Source organism: Hyperoodon ampullatus (genome assembly GCF_949752795.1).
Source record: "Hyperoodon ampullatus genome assembly, chromosome: 10".
Lineage (NCBI taxonomy): Eukaryota > Metazoa > Chordata > Mammalia > Artiodactyla > Ziphiidae > Hyperoodon > Hyperoodon ampullatus.
The window spans coordinates 92,448,805-92,475,644 of NC_136923.1; the positions used below are offsets into that span (position 1 = coordinate 92,448,805).

The 26,840-nt window shown below is 41.2% G+C and overlaps 1 protein-coding gene across 1 annotated transcript in view; it reads right to left on the minus strand.

Moving 5' to 3' along the window:
• Positions 1–18,703: 18,703 nt before the first annotated feature.
• STMND1 (stathmin domain containing 1) overlaps positions 18,704–26,840 on the minus strand; it is a gene marked incomplete at both ends in the record, with an annotated part of 32,088 nt that continues 23,951 nt past the window's right edge. The window contains 4 exon segments of the mRNA XM_079712694.1: positions 18,704–18,808; positions 18,812–18,988; positions 19,683–19,745; positions 19,953–20,034. Coding sequence (XP_079568820.1) covers positions 18,704–18,808; positions 18,812–18,988; positions 19,683–19,745; positions 19,953–20,034 — 427 coding nt within the window.

The window sequence follows — 26,840 nt, forward strand, 5'->3', positions numbered from 1 at the left end:
CAGGGGTCACTGCATATGGGCCTTTGCAGCCTGAGTGCCTGGTGTAGTGCTCCTGTGGCTGCAGATTCAAAACAGTGGTTCTCAACCTCGGCTGTACTTTGGAATCCTCAGGGGAGCTTTCCAAAAACAGTGATGCCAGGTCCCACCCCCAGAGACTCTGATTTAATTGGTGTGTAGAATGTGCTGAGAGCTGGGAATTTTAAATGCTCCCCAGATGATTCTAATGTGCCGTCAATGTTGGCAACCAGTGCTTTCAGGAATAAATTCTCCCAAGTTCAGAAATGGCATTCTCACTCCTCTGAGGGAGCAGAGGCCAGCAAGAAGGAAGAGCGTCACACAGAGGCGGCTGGGGATTTGCCTGGAACCACATGGCAATTAACTGGGTACCTAGTGTCACCCACCGAGTTACCTAGTGTGAAAATAGAGCATTACGGGCATCTTTCTGTCCTGCCAGTCACAGGTAGTTGAAATGAGCAAAAGAAAGAGCTTGAGGACATTAGAAAGTTCCAGAAATAAACCTGCCATTGGTTTACAAACTATCACAAAAACAATTCACAAAAGCAAAATAAATTAATAAAGAATATATGGAAAGTGTTTAATTTCAGTAGTAATTATATGGGTGCAAATGGACATTTCTTCCCCCTTAATTACAACGAAAATTATTTTAATGATATTCAGTGTTAACAGGGAGAGAGTGAAACTTATCTTCAATTGACTAAATCCATTTTGGAAAACAATTGAGCAGCATGGATCAAGGCTGATAAAAATGTTTACCGCTTGACCACATAATTCCCCTGAGAATCTAAGGAAACAGTTCATAATACGGGAAAATCTAGATGGACAAAAATGTTCATCATGGTTATCCCTAACAGTGCAATTTCAGAAATATCCAAAGTATTAAACAACAAAAGAAAGTTTAAAAAAGATAAATTTTATATACCCACAGGGAGGAATATTATGCAGCCATTATAAACATTGATAGAAATAAAAATGTTTCACATCCAAATCTTTATGCTCTACTGCTAAGTAAATCATGATATAAGGCTGTTTGTAAACTATGATTTCAATTGGGTTTTTTTTTTAAAAAGTCACCTGGGACATCTTTAATTCCAAAAAATTCTTCTCCAGGAAGGACTGCTATTCTGACACACCAAACATTTGCTGTCTCTATTGATTGGCCTATGATGGCACAATTTTGGCTTCAGGTCTTTGATCTAAACTATCATTTGAAATAGCTGTTGGTTCTTTTCATGAGAGCTTACTATGGGTACAGACTCTTTTAAAACTCTCTCTCTTGCACTTTCTTAGATGAGCCAGAGATCAATAAAAGGGGAGCTAATCAAATCCCATGGAAATGTTCTTTTTGTCCTGGAGAGAGGAGGAACAAGAAGCCCATTCCGTTCATCTTTTAGATGAACTATTCCTGGGGCCCCTCCCCTTCAGATTGAGATTTCTGGGTGTTCTTAAAGGGACTTGCCAACCACCTTGAAAAGCAGTTTAGGGGCACGGTGCATTACCAGCAGACCAGGGTCTCCAACTTGGGCAGTGACAAAAATAACCAAGCAGGAAAGAGGATGAACAAGAAGGGGAACCGCTACAAAATGAATGAGAATCATCTCGCAAATCCATGTGAGGTTTTCAGAACTTATGTGGATTTTGGCGCTTTGGAGCAGAATCAGTTATGTACAAGAAAGCAAAGCAGCTGCTTGACACATAGGCCACAGTTCATTTTTTCTGCTAATGAAACCAGTCAGCACTTTTAGATTGTACGGCAAAATGTGCCACAGCCAGTCCACACCAATTAGTGAACACACTGAGCTAAATGAAGATTCAGTTGTGGTAGAGTACATGTACTCCATTATTAACCTATTATTTAAGAAAGGATTTACAACATTGTAGTCTGAAGGATAAAAGTCAGGCTGGATCCTATAGTATGCCTTTTCCCCTGTTTTTTAAAAAAATTTTATTGGAATATAGTTGATTTACAGTGCTGTGTTAGTTTCATCTTTTTTTTTTTCTTGAAGGAAAAAAAAAAGGAGTTTGATTGTCTCTCCCAACTGAAAATGCCAAAGGGTTACTGTTTCAGGTATTACATGACCCAGGGGCTCAAATGATGTCACTAAATCTCAGTCTTTGTTCATCTTTTGACTTTTTATCTCCTCTTTGTTAAATCATGATTCCTTTCCAGCAAAGAGGATGGAAATCCTTCTAACCAGATAAGCAGCAACCCTACGAGTGAGGTGATAAGTGGGGGTTATTTGGACCTTACGACTCTATCTATCTATCTATCTATCTATCTACCTACCTACATATCTATCTATCTATCTATTATTGTGGTTAAAGAAACATAAACTTTGCCATCATAGTTTTTTTTTTTTTTTTTTGCGGTACGCGGGCCTCTCAATGTTGTGGCCTCTCCCGTTGCGGCCTCTCCCGTTGCGGAGCACAGGCTCCGGATGCGCAGGCTCAGCGGCCATGGCTCACGGGCCCAGCCGCTCCGCGGCATATGGGATCCTCCCGGACCGGGGCACAAACCCGTATCCCCTGCATCGGCAGGCGGACTCTCAACCACTGCGCCACCAGGGAGGCCCCATAGTTATTTTTAAGTGTACAGCAGTGTTAAGTATATTCCCATTGTTGACCTCTAGAATTTTATCATCTTGCAAAACTGAAATTCTATACCCATTGAACAAGCACTCTTCATTTCCCCTCCCCTCAGCCCCTGGCAATCACCATTCTCCTTTCCTATTCTATGAGTTTGACTACTTTGGATACCTCATCTAAGTGGAATCATACAGTATTTGTCTTTTTGTGGCTGCCTTATTTCACTTAGATAAAATGTCCTCAAGGTAAATACATCCATGTTTCATCGTGTGTCAGAATTTCCTTCTTTTTTAAGACTGATAGGCCTCTATTTTTTTATTGTTTGTTTCCTTTAACCTACAAATATGCTCAGTGATTCCATCTAAAAATAAACATACAAACATAATCATAATTCCCTGTCTTTTCTCAGATAAACCCTCAAACTTCTGTTTTTCCTTTTTTTCCTCATTATTATAATAAAGGTCTACTTACCCTGTACTCAGTCCTTTACTCTTTGGGATCCAATTTCTACCTCACCACTTTTCTAAAACCATTTCCTTGAAGAGTATTAGAATCTTCTTCAATTAATTTTAAAAATAAAGTCTTCTTTAGCATGATGTACTCATGGGAAATCTACTTCTACTTCTTGGTTTATGTTTTCTTCCAGACTGGGTTCTTTGCCCATTTTCTGCATGCTCTTTTTTTTCACTTTTAATTTTCTTTTAGTTTAGTTTTGTTTTCAGCCACAGAACACCTGTAGAGCAGACAGAAGTTATTCATGCTTTAAATAGCTCTGTTTAGTTGTCTAATTGCTCTCATTTGGTGGAATGGATTCTACTTGATGTGTTCCCCACCTTATTTTGAGGCCAGGTTATTGTGCCTTTCCAGTTTGAAGGAAAGGTGTTGCTCTTAGATCACTTTCCTGTAGCCTGCTGGTAGGAAGACTGTGGAGGTGGAGCCAAGCTAGGGCTGAAGTCTGAGCCTAGGAGACATGAGCTCTGAAAGTGCTTGGAGATTCTGTCAAGTGTAACAGAGCTCAGTCAACCCAGCAAGGGATACACCCAACTTCTGTGAGGTTTGGCTCATCACTCCAACTCAACCCAATGTCTTGGAGGATGGGAAGACCTTGTAGTCTTTCCAGCATCTTTCAAGGGCCCCAAGGGAGAAAAGGGCTTCTAATCTTGAAGACTTTCCTATAGTTTCTCCCCGGGATGCCAATCCATGCCCTTGGTCCTCTTCTCTGCAAATAGGAAGGTGTTAGTGAGAAGATTCAAGATTTTGTTGGCTTGATATAGTGCTTCTGGGGAGGAAAAAGCAGAAGCCACAACAGACTGTACCACTCCAGGATCACCTGGTTCTTCTGTTGATGCCTCTTTTTCAAAGTGTATGATGTGAAGTTTCGCCTTTTTTCTTATTTAGTTGAGGCTGGTAAGTTTTCATTGTTTCCTTGGCTTTTGTGTGTTTTCAGTATTTTTTTTGTTGCTTTAACTCTTGGGGAGAGAAGAGAGCCCATGAGTTGGCTTTGTTCTGCCATCTGTCTGGAAGTCCAACAGTATCATCCTCATTACGAATCATAATGATCTTTTTTGGTACTCAACCTCCTTCACCTTTTAAGCATTTTAATACAGTTGATTATACCTTATCTGACCCAGGTTACATGGTCTGCTCCTCCTTGACCCTAGGATCTTTTTTTTCCTCTTTTTTCCTAAAATGAAGCTGTTGGACTACATTATAGTTCTTATTGCTGGTTGCACATTAGAATCACCTAGGGAGCATTTTAGAAATACATCACTCCCAGGAACTCTAATTTATTTAGCTTGAAATTGAGCCTGAGCACCAGCATTTTAAAATAAACTGGCCAGGGGACTTAATGAGTGGCAGGAATTGAGATTCCTGGGTCTCTTCGTGGTGACAGCGCTTCCCAGCTCTGATGCTGTAAGGCCATCTTTCTCCCTAAAGGAAGCAGGTGGTACTTACAGATACTCCCCCAAAGTGCAAGTAGTTGAACAACTTTAGCAAGAAGGAAGATTCCATGAACAAACACCACAAAATGCAAAGAAGACATAGGAGCAGCAGAAGAGGATCCCCAAACAGGATGCCAATTCTGTTTCATGAGTCAAGAGTGGGACTCAGGACTTCTCTGGTGGCTCAGTGGTTAAGAATCTGCCTGTCAGTGCAGGTGACAAGGGTTTGACCCCTGGGCCGGGAAGATCCCACATGCCGCAGAGCAACTAAGCCGGTGAGCCACAACTACTGAGCCTGCATTCTAGAGCCCGTGCATCACAACTACTGAGCCCACACGCCGCAACTACTGAGCTCACATGCTGCAACTACTGAAGCCCACGCGCCTAGAGCCCATGCTCCACAACAAGAGAAGCCACCGCAATGAGAAGCCCGCACATCGCAACAAAGAGTAGGCCCCTCTCACCACAACTAGAGAAAGCCCACGCGCAGCAATGAAGACCCAACACAGCCAAAGATAATAAAATTTAAAAAGTAAAATTTAAAAAAAGATAAAAGAGTGGGACCCAGAAGGTAAAATTTTTAAAAGCCACCCAGAAAATGTTGGTGAGATTTGACAACTGGTGCTCCAGATATCCTTTGCTTATCTCCTGCCAAGTGTAAGGTTTCAGAAAGTTCTCTCTAATGCATCCTGTCCTGCCCACACTCATGCCTCTGGCTTCTTTTCAGGACTGAGCTATGTGGAACAGCCTATCAAGCTTCAATTTGTATTTACCCCACTGCATCTTCCCTGTTGTTACCGGAACAGTGGTTCTTAAACTTAAGTGTGCATCGGAATCAGCTGGGCACCTTGATACAGCACAGAATTCCCAAGCCCCATAACCAGAATTTCTGATTCTGAAGTCTGGGATTGGAGCTGAGAATCTGGAGTTCCATCAAGTTCCCAGGAGAGGCCACTGCTGCTGGTCCAGGGCCAAACTTCGAGGAGCGCTGTACTGGAATGAGCGTCCTAAAACAGACTGATGGGTTTGTCCATTGCCTAAAAGCCTTGCATGTTCACAGCAGAAAGCCCAACCACTGAGCAGGGTCCACAGACACTTCAGCTCTCCCAGTGACCTCTCCCTCCTGTCCACATCTCTGGCTCAGGTACACCAAACACTTCCCTGTGCTACCACCATGCCGTGTTCCTTCGTACTCGCAGTCTTTGCAGATACCAGTCTCTCCCTGGAGAGATTCTCCTCTTTCTATATTGGGTCAACTCCCACTCATCAGTCAAGATTCTGCTTAAATGTCACTTTCTCCATGAAACCATCACAGGATCCTTCAGAAATATCATTCCTCTCTCTGCTCCTCTGTGCTCTGATGTGGAATACAGTGCCTTGCATTTTGATTCTGTTTGAATATCTAGATTATCTGTTTGCATATCTTGCTAATGTTTCGTGAGCCTCTTAAATAAAGCTAAATTTTATTCTCTTTATTGCTTGTTCTCTATATCCCTAAGACCTAGCACAAAAGACATGCTAGATTAACACTTGTTGCACGAAAGACTGGATAGTCAAGGGCACTATAGGCAAAGAGTTGGTTGGCTTTTTCCTTAAAGCATAAAAGTACTTAAAGTAAAAAAACAGAATCACTGTTTAGATGGGGGTTAAGCTATCAGTTAGCTAGATCTGGAAACTGTTTAAGGCTGGACAGTGTGGAAAATAAACAGATTTCATAAAGAATGTCCTTAGAACACTATCCTTTCTACACAGGAATTAATGCTACATTCTCCATTCCTTACCCTACCATCCCCAAAAGGTCTTAGCATTTAAAATTTGGTCCAACAAAAGAGTTTGGGTGTGGTCTCTCTCTTCTGAGCAAATAAACTGCAAATAAAATTACTTCACCTGACAAAAAAGAGAAATGGTTTAATAACACCCATCACATTTGAAATATAGGACACGTAATTTGGAGGATAGAGACCCAAAGTCCTTCCTTTTTATTCAGATTAATGCAAGTATCTTAGAGCTTAAAGACACATAAGTGGCTACTGGAGAAACTTATCATGGTTTACAAAAATAAACTACAGTCATCCATTCTCAGGGTTCTAAAATGTTGGCTAGGCTGACAAAATCCTAAATTTATAGATGATTCTAAGGGTGAGGATGTTTTTCTCTCACTGGCTGGTATTTTACAACACATGTCATTGTGTTCAGCCTTGTAGAATTTATGCCATTAGGAGTCATACATTCAGATAAAAGCTGGATCAAGGAAAGAGGATTGTTGGCAGAGTATTTGTCGGTAAATGATTTACAAAAGCATGTGAGTTCCTTTGTTCTGAGTTTCAATCTTCCTTTTCAATAAAACCTTGACCAAGGGCTTGGAGATCTGCCCATGCTTGTACCTCGGAAGGGCAAAGTACTCTATGTCATGAGGGCTAGGTGACATTGGTGTGCTGAGAAATACTGGGATTCAACCACTAATTCAATGTAGAGTCATCATTTATTTATTCACTCATTCAACACGTTTTTATTGAGGGCCAGTCATGTGCCAGGCACCCTTGTTGGCCCTGAAGATACAGCAGTAACAGAACAGATACAAGTCTCTTCCCGCATGGATCCTACACTCTAGCTGGGGAAGAGATGGGTTAAAAAAAAAAAAACACCGAATGTGTGCATGCGCGTGTGCGTGTGTGGGCATGCCTGTGCGTGCATGCGCGTGTGTGAACCACCCCAGAAGAATAAAGCGGGGAGCAGGCTAGAGAATTATGGAAGTTGTAGGACTGGTTTTCATCCAGGGAAGAGCTCACTCACTGGCTGTCCCACCTGGAGAGGTGGAAGAGTGACGCATTAGCTGTCTGGGGGAGGAACCTTCCAGGCAGAGGGAACAAGAGGCACAAAGGCTCTGGGTGGTGTCACGCCTGACACGCCTGAGGAATATGGAGGGACTAGTGTGATTGGAGCAGGGTGAGTGAGGGAGAGTGTTAGGAGATGAGATCCAAGAGAACAGGACGGCGGGAGTTGGGGGGTGGGGTCTGGTCTTACATGGCTCTGTAGACCACTATTATTTTGGCTTTTACTTGGGGTGAGGTCAGCAGTCTTTGTATCGTTGAGTAGAAAAGCGATAGGATCTCTCCTATGTTTTAACAGAGTCAATCTGGCTGCCGTCTCTGGAACTGACTGAAGGGAGACTGGGCAGAAGCAGGGAGATGAATCAGAGGGCTGTGACGACAATCTCGCTGAGAGAGGGCTGTTGACTAGACAAGGATTTAGTGCATAGGTGGTGAGAAGCGGCCAGACTCTGGATCTATTTTTAGAGAAGAGCTGACAGGATCTGCTGAAGGACTAGACAGAAAACGTGAGAGAAGGAGAGAAGTAAAAAATGATGCCAGGAGGGCTTCCCTGGTGGCGCAGTGGTTGAGAGTCCGCCTGCCGATGCAGGGGACACGGGTTCGTGTCCCGGTCTGGGAAGATCCCACATGCCGCGGAGTGGCTGGGTCCGTGAGCCATGGCCGCTGAGCCTTGCGCATCCGGAGCCTGTGCTCCGCAACGGGAGAGGCCACAACAGTGAGAGGCCCGCGTACCACAAAAAAAAAAAAAAAAAAAAAAAAATGATGCCAGGGTTTGTTTGGGGGGTGCAGGTGGGAAAGGCTTTGAGAGAAGCAGAGAGCTCTATCTGGAACATGTTGAGATGCCGATGAGACATCCAAGTGGAGCCTGGACTTAAGGAAGATGTCCATGTTGAAGATATAAATTCGGCGGTCATGTGCATGTAGATGGTATTTAAAGCCATCAGACAGGATGAGACCACCAAAGACGAGTATTGTAAAAGTAATTAATGAGCAGAAATCGCAATTAGAGCTGGGAAACCAGAAGGGGGAGCTCTCACACCCTGAGCCATGCTTAACGCAGCAGGAAGAAGAAAGACTCCTTTCCTGGCAAGGACTCAACCAGTGAAAAGCTATGGACTCTCTGTTTACTACAGCCCTCCCAACTTGCTTTTCCTTTTATAAAAGTGTTCCTCTCTTCCTCTGCAGGGACTCGCATGTGGCTCCCCATGGTTGCAGACCCCGAATTTCAATTCTCTGCTGATCCCAAGTTAACCCATCCTTGCTGGAGAAATATGTCAGTCTGTTTGTTTCAGGTCAACAGTATGTATATAGATAGAAACGAGAAAAAGTCCAAAGCAAAATGTTCTGAGCTCTCCAATGGGAAGAGATCAGGGATATAAGAAAGTCAAGGAACCGAACCAAGAAGTGAAGGATGTGGGAAGGATCTTCCACGAGGATATTGAAATCACCAAGAATTAAGACAAGAGGAGTGTTGGAGAGTGTAACAGTGACCCAGAAGCTAAAATATTCAAGGGATAGACCATCCAAAGTTTTGATTATTATGCAGTCAAGTAGAAGGACTCAAAATGCTGTATACTCCAACAGATTTTTAGTCTACGGTGGAGATGCCTATTTTCTATTAACTATCCTTTAGTGCCACCTGCTGGACATAGATCAAAGCAAATATCAATAACTACAGAAGGATGAACCCTTTAAGGAAAGTCCTTGTGATTAAGAGAATTTCACAGCAGGTGGGAAAAAAAAGTTCTTAGTGTACTGTGATTAATTAGATAATCACTTTGCAATTTCACCAGAGGTAATCAATTTCACAAAGCTTGGTTTCTGAACTATCTAGGGGAAAAAACAGAGAACAAAGGAGGATGTATAAAGAGGGAAGTAGAATTTGGAGAAGACTAAAAACATAGGCACACAAAGGGATAAAAAAGAAGTGGAAATGAGACAGAAGAATTGTCTAATTATTCTATGATTTGTCTTTTGGGAAATATACTATCCATTTTTCAAATTTTCTCATGTGTACATGTGCTATCCCCTCCCCCAAAGGTTAAAGTTTTCTGTAATCAGGTCTCCCGTCTTACACATTACTAGTGACATGCCTATCCTACCACTGTATCTATGACAGAGCCAGGCAGAGTAGATGCTTACTATTCACCAAGGACTGGAGTAAGAAGAAACAATCAAGAGTAAAGATAGTTTAAACAGACTCACAGACATAGAGAACAGACTCTTGGTTACCAGTGGGGAGAAGGAATGGGGGAGGGGCAAAATAGGGGTCTGGGATTAAGAGATACAAACTACTATGTATAAAATAGATAAGCAACAAGCATATCTATTTTACATATGTGTGTGTACAGCACAGGGAAATACAGCCATTATTTTGTAATAACTTTGAATGGAGCACAATCTATAAAAATATGGAATCACTGTGTTGTACACCTGAAACTAATATAGTATTGTAAATCAACTATACTTTAGTTAAGAGAAGAGTAGTTAGTTGTACAATATGAATATACTTATTACCAAACTGTACACTTAAAAATGTTAAGATGATTCATGTTATGTGGTTTTTAAACCCACAATTTAAAAAATTTAAAATAATTTTAAAAGCGCACCATGAAGCATCCTTGTGGTGATGGAAATATCCCAGATCTTGATTGAATTGATGTTAATTAATATCCTAGTTGTGATATTGTACTACAGTTTTGCAAGATGTTACCCCTAGGTAAAGGGCGCATGGATCTCTCTATGTTATTTCTTACAACTGAAAAATAAAAGTTTAATTAAAAAAAAGAATATCTAATAAAATGATTTGGTATTGAAAATAAACTGCTCAAAGACCAGAGCCTGAATAAATTAGATATTGGTGAATTGAAAGGATGGTCTAAAGTTCACTAATGTAGCTTTCTCAAATTCAGCCAAGATGAAAGCAAATTATTCAAATCCCTTAGTGATAAATAGCTGGCAGGAGCAACAGCAGGAGACAATCAGACAGCAGCTTGGGAGGAAGATGCGCTGAATAATTTTAGGGTTTTGGTAGGGAATCTTAAAATAGCTTTCTTATGTGAAATAACCATGACGAAGAAAACCACACAACAGTATGAAAAATTCAACCTATGATATTAGCAAAATGAGTCCAGCATCATATTAAAATAATAACACCTCCCAACTGTGGTTTACACTGTACAGCACCCATTTGCCCTCCTCTTTTCTGAATGGAACCCAATTTTATTCAGGTATCCACCCCTTTCCAACTTGCTTCCAAGAAAACAATTCTGTCCCCGACTCCAAGGGGGGGATTTGATTGTTCCAAAGGTAACTCCCGTTCCCTTGACAGCGGCTGGCTCAGGAATTGGCATAGACATGATCCAGGCATATGGAATGCAAAGGGATGCTTTCAGGGTTCTTTAGGAAACCTCCCCCTTGCTTTTATGGGAGCGCTTCCTGAAATGACTCTCTTCTGCCGAAGGTAAGTGAGCATGTAGCCCCAGCTGCTACTTAAAACCATCCCATGACCACAAGGAATACCTGCCTTAGAAGGAAGCTAATGATGTGGGTAGAAGAACGAGAGCCGGAAAACCTGGATCCAGGATGACTGCTGAGCACTGGATCCACATACCATGGACTCGCCTTGCCTTTTATTTCTGATTATATACATCAGTACATTTCTTTATTGTTTAAATTGGTGCAAGTTGAGTTCTTAATTATTTTTACGTGAAAGAATCCTAACTGATAAAATGACTTGGTTGAGGGTTTAATTCTGGGAGTGACAGTGTTGTTCAGTATTGGCAAAGATGCTGTATATTCACCCCATCAATAGGTCAGAGGAGAAAAACACCGTAACCATTTTGAGACCGTGTGTGTGTGTGTGTGTGTGTGTGTGTATGTTTGTGTATGTACGTAGTGTGTGTGTGTGTGTGTATGTTTGTATATGTATGTACATGTAATCTCAGAAAAACTGGGAATTGGAGTGACGGGGTAGTGACTAAAATCATTCCGAAACTTTCAATTTAAGACCATGGGAAGGATTTGGGATTAGCAGATGCAAACTATTATATATAGCATGGATAAACAACAAGGTCCTACTGCATAGCACAGGGAACTATATTCAATATCCTGTGATAAACCATTATGGGAAAGTCTAAAAATCAATGCATATATATGTATAACTGAATCACTTTGCTGTACAGCAGAAATTAACACAACATTGTAAATCAACTATACTTCAATAAAACAAATTTTAAAAAAGACCAAAGGAAGGAGAAAAAAAATGGAAGCATATTCACTGATCTTGTTGAAGCAACGTGGGAGATGGGGAGAAACACTTCATGAAGTGGGCACCCCTTGGAGGGCTCAAGCTGCCTGGTGGTTGGGAAGTTGGGGGGTGTGGTCACGGTGAGGGTCCTGAGTCCCCCACTGAGGCTGTCCTCACACTGGCCTGGGGAAGTGCTGTCTAGGCAGGCCCTGAAATGCTCCTTGATCATATGAAAGAGCAGGCTTTTATTAGACTGAGTGACATAAAATTGCCAGTGACTGGACCACATTTAACCTACAACTTCCATATTACAGCGAGTTCTAGCACCTGACTGGCAGTCCAGCAGCTGTTCACCTTGGGCTGAGGACTAAGGTCCAGATGAATTTCTCCACCTCAGCTACAGCTGGTAATTACTTGTTTTTTTCTGGTGTGGGTTTCCCACATTCAAGCTGCACAGATTTCAACAAGTCTGGAAGGACAAAGGGATAAACAGTCCCTCCTTGAAGAATTAAATAAATGGTTCCAAGTATTCTGGGCTAATCTGGCAATCGCTCATTATCACCATATTCCTGTGGAAATAGCAATTCTCTGCATCATCAACTTCTCTGCAATGCTAGACACAAGATCCAAAATGAAAATGTCCATTTTATAGAATTTATGAGATGAAATTTAAGACTAATAAGCTGGCATTTTGGTGATGACTGTAGAATATTGTTTATAATAACTTACTGATAAATTGAAAATAACCAAAACCTCCAACAAACAGGCATTGGTTAAATAAATAGTAGCATCTTCCAACTTTTTAAAAACTGTAAACCCCTTAAGCGGTTTAAAAAAATATTTTCTGCAATTTTGAATGGCATGTGAGAAAAAAACTCATTTTAAATTTAAAATGTTAAACATTTTGGGGTCAATATACTAAAGACTGTGTTACAAAATTTCTTAAAAATACAATAGATGAATCGTGTGGAAGATTATTCGTTAATAAAAATAGTCAGTTAGACAGGAAGTCTTAAAAAACAGTGCATATATACCCTAAATATTTTGTTTTAACTTAAAACATTTATATATACTTTCACCTGAATATACTGTGATGTAACATCAAGGCATGGTCAGGAGTCTTACAAAAACCACATTTGTAATGCATTATCTACAACTGCAGGTTTAGTTTCCTTGAACTGGAGGGTGAAATTTGTACATTTTATGAAACCATGTGAGTCTAGAAGCTTCAAAGATTTTTTTTTTACAATCTTGTCTATTCCTTTATAGAGCACATTTTTTCAAAAAGCATTTCAAAATTAAATGTAATAGCCAGTTGTTGGGCTGCACCCCACAGGCTTGCAAGCCTTGTAGTTGCCCAGCCTCTAGACCAAAGAAAGAAAGAGCCCAGAGACAGTGACAGAGACATCAACGGCTATCGGATAGGGGATCTTACGCATCTGAAGCAAAAGGTCCTGGACTGACATCCTGCCATGTACAGCAGACAGCAGGCAGGACACAGCTGCAATCTTCAGTACTCGCAAGAGAAGGAGGCTACCATTTATATGGGGAATTGACATCAGGTTGACTCATCAGTTACCAGGGAAACCAGCGAGTAGGGCAGGGGGCAAGCAGGTAGGCAGCTGATTAAGCCTTATAATTAAGAGAATTGGATAGTCATGAGTGAAGCAGGGACTGGTCAAGCAGGGGATGTACAGAGAGCAAGAGTACAGCCATCTTGAATGGCCTGACCATACATCAGTACAAATGGTGTTAATAGGTTTTAGAAGAGACATAACTGACTCTTGGTAAGTATTCAACTTGACCCTTGGGTGCATGGGTACTTGAACTTGCTGGAAAGTGGCCTACTAGTCATAAATGGGCAGCTTACTCTGGGCATGGCTGGATAGGCTTATGGAGTGAACGAACACACAGGGCAAACCTGAGTGTGCATCACCTGGAGGGCTTGTTAAATTCAGATTGCTCAGCCCCGTGATTTGATACAGAAGGTCTGGGGTGGGGCTGAGAACTTGCATTTATTACATGTTCCCAAATGATGCTGATGCTGCCAGTGTGGGGCCACACGCTGAGAACCACTGGCACAGGCCAATCCCACAGGGTTGGTTAAGGGCTAATCCTCTGTACAGTCTTTCTCCCCTTTAACAAGTGAACACTGCTAGTTCCTCCTTAAGAGGAAAAAGCATGAAGTGTCATATACCTTTTTTTTCTTTGTCATATACTTTTTTAAGCGATATGGTTGGTTCAGGAATTGAACTGTTATTACACAGAGAGGAAATGTATGTTTCAATTACTAGAAATGACTAGGAATTGAATTACTGCTTTCATGATCCTGATGTTTAGAATGACTGCATTTGGTGCTTAAAATAGCTGATCGCTCAATTTTTCTGACAGTAGTTTCTTGTTTCTAAATGACAAGAGAAAAGGTTACGGATCCTTAACTGCAAGCACTTTTCTGTCAATAACACTTTGCAAATGTAGGTAGCCTTTATTCCTGATCAGTGAAAAACTAACTCAGATATAACTGATTCACTTTGTTATAAAGCAGAAACTAACACACCATTTGTAAAGCTTTTGAAGCATACTTGAGATCTCAGTGTGCTGAATACAAACTGTGATGAGGTGAACACAGTTTCCTGAAGAGGAGAAGAGTCTGGAGGTGAATTTGCAAGACTGGTCATTTGCAGGGACAGGGACCAAGAATAAGGTCAACGGAAAGCGGGGTCCTGGACAAGCAAGCATGGCAGCTGTCTGCCTTCCCGGGGGTTCCAGACTGTTGTTAAGCGGGGAGTGTTCAAATTATTTTACTCACCAACTTATAAAAAAACAGAAACAGAAATGTGTTATGACTGGCTTTAAGGATGAGAATCCCTAAACACATAACAGGGAAACTAAACAATGTTACAACAAGAATGATACTGTGGGAGCAGATTTATTTACACGAAAAGATATTGTACTTTTGAGTGAAAAAAGCAAGTTACAAAACAGTTTATGTTGTATTAGTCCATTTATGCGAGGAAAAAAGTTACAGTACCTGCAAAATGTTCCCATTAGTTTTCTTGGTAGGAGGGGAAAATGTTGGATTCTTGGTGTTTTTTGATGCTTATGTTTTTCAGCGCATATTTCCTATAACATATTACTTACGGGCTTCATAAAAATTAAAACAAAGAGGTGGCTATTATTTTTAAGAAGCAAATACAAGTGACACAGAGAGGCCGTAAGGGTCATCTCCCATTGTTTATTTTAAAATAATGCCCTTTATCAATCTCCTGAGACAAAAATTCCACCATCCTACAGGAAGGCGCTGTATACACAGGTTATATGGGTGCAAAAGTGATCTATCTGCTGACACACCGTAGCATTATATATCTTTAGAATGCAGCATTTACTGTATAATTACTCCTTCAAATACGAGCTATTTACTGATAATGAAATAACAAAGACAGAAATAGGCACAGTCATAAATTACTGGTAGTCACTATACCAACACCCTATAATAAATTCTATTTTTGTCCTTGTGATTGCAAATTTTCTTTTGTTAACATAAGAATCTTACATTGTGTATCTTTTAAATATATGTGATATATTTTTAAATACTTCTTTTAAATATTGTTTTAAATAAATATGTTATCCGTAAGTTTTTTTCCCCCAGAAAAACCGGAGGATTTTTACTAGATATCAAAGTACCTTTTATTAGACACAGCAAGGCCATCTTTCACAAGGAGATCAATACAAGGCATGTTTTCAGCCGCCCTCAATTAAAATGCTTACAAAGATGTTTATCTAATCCCATCTCTGACTCATAACTTTCCTGAAGGTTGTGGTTTGGTTTTAATTGAAGTATGCTGGTGATGTTCAAAACTTTGTTTTAAGAATGAGAAAACCAATTATGTTATTTCAATAGATAAAATTAACATTATTCCCAGAGGCAATATTTTAGAAATCTCAATCCTTTAACGTTCAGCGTGAATCATCTTTAAAAAACAAAGAAAGTTGATCATGGAAAAAAGTCACATTTACATTTGAAGTTGTTGGTTTTGTTTTGTTTTGTTTGTTCGTTTTTTAAATTTTGCAGAGATGGGGTTAATGGCTCATTAGAGGCAGAGTGGATTCAAAAACAAGCCTCCTGCCCAGTTGATGCTAGTGGCTCTGGGAAGGTGGGAAGTGCCTACAGTCTCTGAGCCTCCTCTTCACCCCTAAACCCTGAGAAGGTTTTACAAGTAGTAACACGCCTAAGGTTTTAGGGCAGTTCCCAGAATCCAGGTGACTCATCGTCCCTCCATCCTGTTAAAATGGATGGTCTTGCTAAGAAAATATATGGCTGATCGTTTAGGGTGTGTTACGGCATGTTTCACTCTATATATAGAGAGAGAAGTTTTCAAGCCAGGGTATCAGTGATAATGCTCACATCTATACTGTATATATTTTAACTCAATAAACATGTCTTCCAAGCCACTATAAATAGCATAAGCAAGAGCATAAGATTTCAAGAGAAAGTGTTATTTGGGTATTTAGCAAGTTTGAGGATTGATTTAACTTACAAGAATTACTAAAATTTGAACTGAATGTACTTTTGGTCATTTAAATTTTATTATTTGCAGAGACCTGAATGATAGTCCAACTTTTCCTAAGTGTCCCAGTACAATCATTTTGTACTAGTAAATCATCAGCTGATCTAATATTTCATAAGACTGGCACATGCCACCATGAGATCATCTCCATAGCAAAAGCAACGGACAGATGAAAAACATCATGTTGCCCACGTAGCATTTTATATAAATAATATGTTATAAATATTGCAGCATATTCTAGTTCGCACAGTACTTTTAAACATTATTTCATTTAGTATAATTCCGGGAAAATGGCGATCCCAAATTAACATATACAGTAAGTCCCCTACATATGAACGAGTTCTGTTCCGAGAGCGCATTGGTTAAGTCCAATTTGTTCGTAAGTCCAACAAAGTTAGCCTAGGTACCCAACTAACACAATCGGCTAAATAGTACTGTATTGTAATAGGTTTATAATACTTTTCACACAAGTAATCCATAAAAAACAAAAAGTAAAGAAAACATTTTTAATCTTACAGTACAGTACCTTGAGAAGTACAGTCCAACAGCTGGCATACAGGGGCTGGCATTGAGTCAATAGGCAAGAAGAGGTACCAACTGGAGGAGGGAGAGGAGGTGGGAGGTGGTAGAGCTGAAGGATCGTCAGCAACAGGAGACGGAGGGCAAGCTGCAATTTCACTCACTCCTGACACTGATGGAACGCATGTTCACATCTTTGAAAGCTCTCAACTAGACGGTTCGTATGCAGCGGACTTACTGTAAGGTAAAAGAGGTCCAGGGAGCCTAAAGGATTTTCCAAGGTACCAATGTAAGAAGTAGACTGGTTCTTAAAGGTTTTGGTTCTGGAATGAGTTTGGAAAGAAGCCCCCTCCACCACCACCATCATACCTCACTGCTGCAGGAGTCCTCAGTCCTACAAGCTATAGGAAGATGAGGTGTCCATTTGCAACATCCCAAAGGGAATGTACAAACAGGAGGTGCCCAGTGGTCTTCTGCTCAAATCAGCACTGCCATGGGTTCCCAGGGAAACAAGCCATCTCCTGGGGCTGTCCTCCAGCTTCTGGAGGATATATGGGTATACTGATTTATCCACAGAAGAAACACTTACACACCATGTATAACGTGCCATTCACTTTCCAAGGTACAAAACGGAAACCATGATCAAGACGGACCCATCCTCCGTCCTGTTAGAACTGACACATCTACCGGTAAAGATGGACACGCACCCGGTAATTCCAAAAGAGGGTGGCAAGTGTGACACTGAGTAATCTGGGCTGTCAAAAGGCAACTATGAGAGAGAGCCACCAACCCAGACCAGGGGCTTCAGAGGAAGTGCTGTCTGAGTGGAGACGTGAGAAACAAGAAGGCATCAGGCAAGTAAAGCAGTGAGATGGGGAGAGAGGAAGGAGGGAACAGCATGTACAAAGATGCAGAGGCTAGGGAATGTGCTGAGTGTGATGAGCTAGAAGGTCAGCGGGAGTGAGTCATGAAAGCTGAGGGTCTTACCAGTCAGAAGAAGAAGGCTGGACTTTACCTTGACCATAAAAGAGAGCCAGCAAAGGGTTTCAGCAGAAGACCATTGAATAGGGACTTCCCTGGTGGTCCAGCAGTTAAGACTCTGCGTTCCCAATGCAGGGGGCCTGGGGTTCGATCCCTGGTCAGGGAACTAAATTTCACATGCCACAGTGAAGATCCCGCATGCCACAACTAAGACCCGGAGCAGCCAAATAAATAAATAAGTATCAAAAAATAAAAAAGAAGACGGTTGGATAAATACTAAGAAGACTGTTGTAGTAATATAACTGAATAATGGTCGGGTGGTCTGAACAGGTAATGACAGGGAAAAGTATGAAAAGGGATGCAAGAGATCTTCATAGAATGTGGATTCATAAGACCTGATAACTTTTTCATTTTTCATATGAAGAAAACTCCATACTTCATTTAATTCTGAGAAGTGGATATTGCTTCCTTAGGCTATATGGATGAAACTATAATTCAACCAACTTCAGGATATTGCTTTAATCACAACACAACACAAAAAGAATTAGAAAAAAACACACCTAAACACAGAGCATAAGAAGCATACAGATCATTAAAATACTTAACACAAATCCATACAATTTGTCTTAAAGGACCCTCAGAGGGTAGACACAGCCAAGGGGCAGGAGCCAAAAAGAAGGATTTCATTTGGCACGAATACATTAATGGAAGCTGAAAGGTGCTCATAAATGAAAGACATTTTCACATGTTTGAAGCCACGTTGAAGAAGAATGACAACTTTATAAAACCAAAGCTAGTCAAATCTTCCTCTTCTTTTTTTTAAGCTAACATAGCCATTTGGTTTACTCAGCTAAGTTCCAGCCCAGGCAGCTCGCATAATCATTCCTAAACCCAAGGCATATCCCAGTGGGTGAGAGGTCAGAGTGTCAAAGAAAACATGAGACATACTAAGAAAGTCACACCTTGGGGAAAGGATGCCTTTTCACGAAATTCACACAAAACGGCTCATTAGAATACGTCATCTGCTTGGTTGTAAGACATGTCTGACTCCACGACCCCAATACCTTCGTACCTGTAGTTTCTATCATTTGAGGTTGTATCACTTTTACTCTTCTACCTTTTCAACAGCTTTCCTTCCGGCAGGTCAGAGGATTCAAACGCGGCACAACTCACCGTTTTAAGTCCTTTGGCAAACGGAGCCTCCTTCCCACCCGCTTCAGCTGAATCTGAATGATGGGCTGGGGGCAGAAGTCGGTCACTCCGCAGCCTCTTTCTTATTTCTTCTTCTTTAGTCTGAAAAGCAGTATTAAAGAGTATTAAAACGAGTCCGAGTGACTTTCTCCAAGTTCTCATTACTACTGCCTGTAATGAACATTCCTGGCTTCCCTATTTCATTATGCAATCGTTCGACAAGCAGAGGTTGAGAAATTACTGTTGAAGAAGACAGAGCTAGCCGCCAGCCCCCACCCCATACCCTCCAGACACCCTCCAGACATACCCTCACAGGGCTATGGTCTGTCCTTGCTCTCTGAGAGGCCAAGTAGAGACACGGAAGTAGAGGCTGTCAGACCAGAGCTGTGAAGGCTGGTTCCGGCAGAAGGGCAAACAGAGGGTTTATGGGGACCACGCGTGTGTAAATGTTGCAGAAGTTGTCTGAGGGTCTGCACGGCCTCCTCTCATCTCCCATCCTCCACCTGGGACCTCCTGCCACCCCTGGCTCCAACTGAAGTTCCTCTTTTTTTTAATAGGAAAAAAACACCATACTTAATTCTCAGAAGTGAATATTGCTTCCTTAGGCTACAGGGATGAAACTAATTCAACCAACTTCAAGAGAGTGCTGCATTTCTTCACCACACAAAGAGAACTTTAAAAAACTAAACATACAGCATAGGAAGCATAGAGATCACTAAAAGTATTAATACAATCCGTGCAATCTGTCTTAAAGCTGGCGACTGGAGAGGATGCGCGCATTTCAGAGGCAGCACCCCTCACGCGAGACCTGGGCTACCTTCCTGCACTCCTCCACTGCCTGAATCTTCTCTTCTACGTCCTACATCATGAAATCTTTTACTTCCTTTTTTTTTTTTTTTTTCCTGCTGCGGAGCACAGGCTCCGGACGCGCAGGCTCAGTGGCCATGGCTCACGGGCCCAGCCGCTCCGCGGCATGTGGGACCCTCCCGGACCGGGGCACGTACCCGCGTCCCCTGCATCGGCAGGCGGACTCTCAACCGCTGCGCCACCAGGGAAGCCCTTTTACTTCCTTTTTGATTTTAAGTTTTTTCAGCCTGGCTGGTGGCTTTCTCAGCAGCTTCTCCGTCGTGCTTACATGCAGAAAGACACTTTTTAAAATGCAGAAACAAATGTATTTATTAGCAGAGGAGAAAGATAAGAGAGAGAGAATAAACATTGTTTAAGGTTTTAGTCCTATAAATCTTAACAGATTTTTGGATAGATTTGTAAAAACAAATTACGTGAAAACTGGTAACAATTGAACTCATCCCTAAAGACTTTATGCCTGGTAACAACAGAACTAATTCCTAAAGAAAAAATATCTATTAGATGTCTAGGAAAAAACAGGCTATTATCAAAAAACATGAAAGAAACATGCAGTGATGGAGGAGGGCTCTTGAGAAGTAAAAAAAAAACCTGGAGAACAAATACAAGATGGGAAAAGGTGGCGAATGAATGATGCATTTGTAGTTCAAGGTAAAAAGTTAAACCCCATGATTTTATAATATTCCATAAGCTACAAGTGACTTTCATTTGGGGTCGAGATTAGTTTTAGGACTTTTGGTCCTGTGAAGGAGAGAATTAACACTGGTCTTTGCTGTCAGTACTTTACAAATGTTTTCATGACAATAGAAAAAAACCCATACTATTTCCTGATTGACTACCCTTTATGTGTTTAGAGCAGTGATAATGACTTTGATTATAATTTCTAGTTATTAAAAAAGGTTAAACTGTTGTAAAGGGTTTGTAAAGTTTAATTTTTATTTTATTTTATTTTATTTTTATTTTTATTTTTTTTGCGGTACGCGGGCCTCTCACTGTTGTGGCCTATCCCATTGCAGAGAACAGGCTCCGGACGCGCAGGCTCAGCGGCCATGGCTCACGGGCCCAGCCGCTCCGCGGCATGTGGGATCCTCCCGGACTGAGGCACAAACCTGTGTCCCCTGCATCGGCAGGCGGATTCTCAACCAGTGCGCCACCAGGGAAGCCCTAAAGTTTAATTTTTAAAAATTGGTTTTTTAAAATAATATACCTTGGTTATAAAAAATTTTAAATGATACAGAAATGGTCCCCTAATTCTCTGTTTAACCAGCTGGCCCCCAATCCCACTCATCAGCATGAACCATTTTAAAGAGTTTGGTGTGTGTCCTTCCAGACATTCTCTGTGCACATATATCTATATACACATATATTAACAGTGCATCTGTCATGTTCAACCAATCAATGGGATTATACCATATACACTGTTTTGCAATTTACTTTCTTCATTTAATATGGACATCTTTCTAGGTCAGTATATAAAGAGTTATTAAACTGTCTTAATGAACACCAAGCCTTCATTATAAAATGAACCAAAACAGGCAGACCTCATTTAATTGTGCTTCACAGATATTTTTGTTTTTTTTTTACAAATTGAAGATCTGTGGCAACCTTGCGTCGACCAAGTCTATTGGCGCCATTTTTCCAACAGTGTTTGCTCACTTTATGTCTCTGCGTCACATTTTGGTAATTCTTGCAGTATTTCAAATTTTTTCATTATTATTGTATTTGTTATGGTGATCAGTGATCTTTGATGCTACTATTGCAAACCAATAATGACTCGATGAAAGCTCAGATGATGGTTAGCATTTTTTAGCAATATAAGTATTTTTAAATTAAGATCTGAACATTGTTTTATTAGACATAATACTACTGGACACTTACCAGGCTACATTATAGTGTAAAGATAACTTTTATATGCCCTGGGAAACCAAAAAATTCATGTGACTCGATTTATTGTGATACTTGCTTTATTGCAGTGGCCTGGAACCCAACCCGCAATATCTCCAACTAGGTACTCCTGTATTGTTCTAGATAATTTCTCTAAAGACTTGTAAAGACAAAGGAGCTATTGATAACCATTGTCATATCGAAAAGACTGTCTCTTCAGATTGCAATACTGTAGTTACTGAGAAAGTAAATCACACAAAGAGAGACAGGTCAGCATAGCAGGAAAGGGTACCAGATCCAGACACATACAGCCCTGGGTTTGAATCCTGGCTTGGTCATGGTGTGGCTTTGCATGAATTCTTAAACTCTGTAAGCCTTCCCTTCCTCATTTATAAAATAGGTTTTATTTCACAGGATTTTTTTTTAGAAAAAAGAGGAAAATCTTTGCCAACTTGGTCTAGCAGCCAGATCGCTGCTCTGGTTGAGGCACTGACTGGTGCATCTCTCCTGCCACATCTGGCACAGAGAAGCGAGGCCCAGCCACCAGTGGTCAGAACAGAGCAGGTAGTGGGATGGGCCACGACCCTGGATCAGTCAGGGGAGGAGTGGTGCCTGCCGAATGGCATGCCAGGGTCGGCTGATATGCAGCCCCTAGGGATTTCCAGGTGGTAGTGCAAACTCTGCGGGCAAAGGAGGGTGGGCAGGAGGGTGCCCAGCCCATAGTCAAGGAGTACTGGGATGTACAGCTGGTAGGAGAGTAGGAAGAGGCGGAAGAAGAGGAGGAGAGAGTTGGACAAGGAGGAGGAGAGATGAGGGAGAGGATGAGAATTATGTGGACCAAGAGGAAGAGGAGGACGATCCTCCTGAGGGCAGTGCACTAGATTCTGCTGCTGATTTTAAATTGGGATATTTTTTCCGCCAAATTATGATCCCAAAGTCCGTATGGTTCTAAAGAAGAGAGTGAATATCAATATGAAAACGCTGATGAAGAGGAAGAGGATGGAAATGAAAAACCAGAAGAAGGACTTAAAATGGATATGGTCTCAGCAGAGGGCAGCTCTGGAGAATACAGTTGGAAGGCATAAAAAGAAATGGACAGCAAAAGAAAAGATGAATTTGTTCTTCATGGATATTCTAGTTTTCATTAGCCCAAAATACCAATTTTGTTTCAAAGTTCAACACCCCAAAATGATATTAACTCACATATGACTTTGCTCTTACCTTTTAGAGATAAATTTAACAGTTATTGTTCACATGGAAAATAAAAGCTTGTTTGAAATGAAAAAAATAAATAAATAAAGAGGAAAGTATACAGTAGCCACTCAATAAACGGTAATTACTTATTCAGTGAAAGCAGTGACTTTTTTCAATGACAGCACACAGAATCACAACCAAATACAGTTTTTGTCATGAAGGGGAGAAATGAGACTCAGAATCACAGGGGCCAGCAGGCAGGAGGCCTGGGCTCTGTTTAACCCCGGGTCACTGTGTGACCTGACACAAAGCACTTCTCTTTGGACTCACTTTTCTCAAAATTATACCATATACGCTCCTTTGCAACTTGCTGAGGATGGCTAAGGTTACTTCCAGCTTTAAAATCTATGATCCTTGGAAAGAATCCTTCTAAAGGATAAACATTTATTAAAGTTCTGGTTCAGTTGCAGCCTTCAGACACTTTTATGTGATGAGAAAATTTTCACTACAGGAAAACTAGGAGATGTTTGTCAAAGCAAGTTCCCCCTCCCCCATCCTTGTGTTATTTTTTATGATAATTGGCTTTTAGGCTCCCTGCTGACAAAAGCCATCTGCTGAAAAGACTGGGACATGCTTGCTATGGAGGCTCGACTAGAGATACTGTGAAATTAGGATGAAACAGTTTTTGGGGGAAGTTCACTCATAGAGGGCTAACAGAGAATGGAATAGTCATCTAAGATCCAATAAAGCAAGTCTCCATCAGGCTTACATAGGAGTCTGAGCCTTGATTTACATCATGAGATCAACAGTTTCAAGAGAGCTTGGGCTTTCTGGTTTGGGTGACCTCTTCCTGTGGCTTTATCCCAAAATGACGCATAAGAAATCATGTACTTCCTTTCCCTTGTGGAAGTTAATCCTACCTGTGCAGCCCTTGTCCTTTCTTGAGTTTGACACTTTAAAGAAAAGCATTGAAAGACCTGAGGAAAGCTATCTGTATTCTTTACCACTGGATTTTATAGTCAGGAGTTACCAGTTGTTGGCACTTAAAAAATGACAGCATTATATGATCACATAATACGTAGAGAGGTACTACCCATAGAAACTCTAAAAAAAAAATTAACTTTAAAACCTATAGAAGTTACTAGTTCAATTATTCTCTTTAAGAACACCAGCAGGGGATGGAACAACCAAAGATGCTGTGATAAGAAGGGGATCTCGTTTCTAGCCAACCTGCTTGTATACATTACTTCTTGCATCCACTGTGTCTTCCTCAGAGCTTTACTAGTTAATTATTGACCCACAGATAAACCTACCCTGGCTATGTTCTCTTAAGAGGAGTCTTGTGCATAGAATAAGCCAAAGTTTCTCACAATAGATCTGTCACTCCTGCTCTGCCACTGTTAAAACCTCCTAAGATGGTCACTCTGAGCGTTAGCTGCCATTCTTTTGTCTTTACCCTGGTCAACTTCCTCCTCCTTAAAAGACTCCCCAGGAGGTTGAGCAAATAATGTTACAGACTCTGATACATTGTCAACAAACTCCCTAACTGCACTGAAGGTTATCAAGGACGGAGGTTGCCTGGAAAAGGGAATCAACTTGGACTAGAGACAGAAGGGATCAATAGAGGATTGAGAGTCTTGTGTAGGGAAACCCAGAACGTGAGAAATGAGTTTGGATGAAAAACACCTAAAGTGGATAATACCTATGTGGATAAATGAGAGCCACTCCCATCTCTTTAAAGAGATCTGTACTAATCCATACATGTATTTACATGTGTATATAAAACTAATATACATTTATAATACAGCCACTGGAATCCCACTAGAATGTTTTAAAATATACTGGAAGATTCACTTAGTCTGATAATTTAGCTTCTTAACATCGTATTACTTACATACCATTATAATTCTTTCTGAGTGAGCGTAACATCTATTAGCGCGAATGTGCTTGCAGGCAGGTTACCCAGAGGGGCTATGGAATGGCTGTAGTACTGGCTAAAAAGCAGATGATGAAAAAAATTAAGAAAAAAGATGATAGGGGGCCCTGGGGACACAGATACTGCTGTGGATTTCTAGGAAGAGACTAGCTCATAGGGGAGTCCCCTTTTCAGCATCCTTTATTATATTTCACTCTAAATGATAACTGAATTAAAGATAACAACCTGGCTAAGACAGGGACAGATCTATGTCTAAAATTCCCTTGTATTTATATATAATATTGGTCTACATAAGGAGCCTTGTTTTTAAGTATTCTCACTTCTATTGTTCTTTTTCTCATAATATTTCACTTAAAGTTTTTTTTAAAGCAATGAAGAAATGGTGTTCACATGTCTGATTGGATTCATCATATTGTAGTATCTGCTGACATTAACATCCCTTTTTTTGACTACCCCCTTTTTGTTTCCTTTGGCTCTTTGTTTCTTTTTTTTTCTTTTTTTTTTTTTTTTGTGGTACGGGGGCCTCTCACTGTTGTGGCCTCTCCCGTTGCGGAGCACAGGCTCCGGACGCGCAGGCTCAGCAGCCATGGCTCACGGGCCCAGCCGCTCCGCGGCATGTGGGATCTTCCCAGACCGAGGCACGAACCCGTGTCCCCTGCATCGGCAGGTGGACTCTCAACCACTGCGCCACCAGGGAAACCCCGGCTCTTTGTTTCTTAGTTAAAAGTATTAACTGTCTCATAATATTTTCATTTTCAGTCCTTCAATATTCATTCTCATCTTTTTGTATTGGCCTCAGAACTTTCCCCCGAATATCCAAGACATCTGGTGTCTGACACACATGTTCTCAGCTACACCTGGATTGAAAGAGACTTTACCTGTGACACTGAGCAATTATATCTCTTCATTTCCATACGCTTCCTGGGTATCACCTTAGTCCTATAGTGAACACATGTTCTATTTTCAGGAATATTTTAGGACTCTCTTTCACAGTGAATGGGGGATTTCAGTTTTGAAAGCTTTAACCCTTCCCAGCTTGATAATGAATTTGAGGGCTTGGTGTACATTTTTATTGAAACTTCATGGCAGTGGTTCTCAGCCTGGGCTGCCCACTGGAATCACCTGGGAGCTTTCAAAAGCACCACATGCTGGGCCCACCCCAAGCCACTGGTCCCAGGAGTTTTGAAAGTTTCCTGGGTGATGCAAAGGTACAGGTTAAGGACTGCACTGGGCAGTAAGATGCACAGCTGTGCATTACAGCTCTGGCCGGTTGCAAGTCTGGCTTTGGTTGGCCATCTTGGCCCAATTCCAAAGCAAAAAGAACGGTGTTATTCTTGCCTACCTTTGCAGTCCTGTCACATTTAAATCCTTTTAAGAACACTCCAGGGGTTTCCCTCATGGCTCAGTGGTTGGGAGTCCGCCTGCCGATGCAGGGGACACGGGTTCGTGCCCCGGTCCGGGAAGATCCCACATGCCGTGGAGCAGCTGGGCCCGTGAGCCATGGCCGCTGAGCCTGCGTGTCCGGAGCCTGTGCTCCACAACGGGAGAGGCCACAACAGTGAGAGGCCCGTGTACCGCAAAAAAAAAAAAAAAAAAAAAAAAAAGAACACTCCACCTATGCCCCTGACAACCATTCTATTTCTACATAATACGAATACGATCAGAGTCTTCATCTTTGGCTCTCTTAATGACATTATTGAAAGTCAAGCCTGTAGTTTTCATTTCTTAATAGATATGTTTCCTTCACAATGTAGCTTATATTAATTAACCTTGCTGGTGCTCTTGCAAGGTCCGAGTCGGAATTCATTCATCTCTGGCACTGGAATCGCTGAAAAATGTTTTAATGTTACTCCCACTGACGTGAGCATCAAGGGTCCATAGCATGTCTCTTCAGAAGGCTTGCTTAGCTACTGAATGTTCCCACAATCTATCCTCCTCCAGATGGCTCTCCTGTCTATTCTTTTTTTTTTTGAATTTTTGAATTTTATTTTATTTATTATTTTATACAGCAGGTTCTTATTAGTCATCAATTTTATACACATCAGTGTATACATGTCAATCTCTATCTCCCAATTC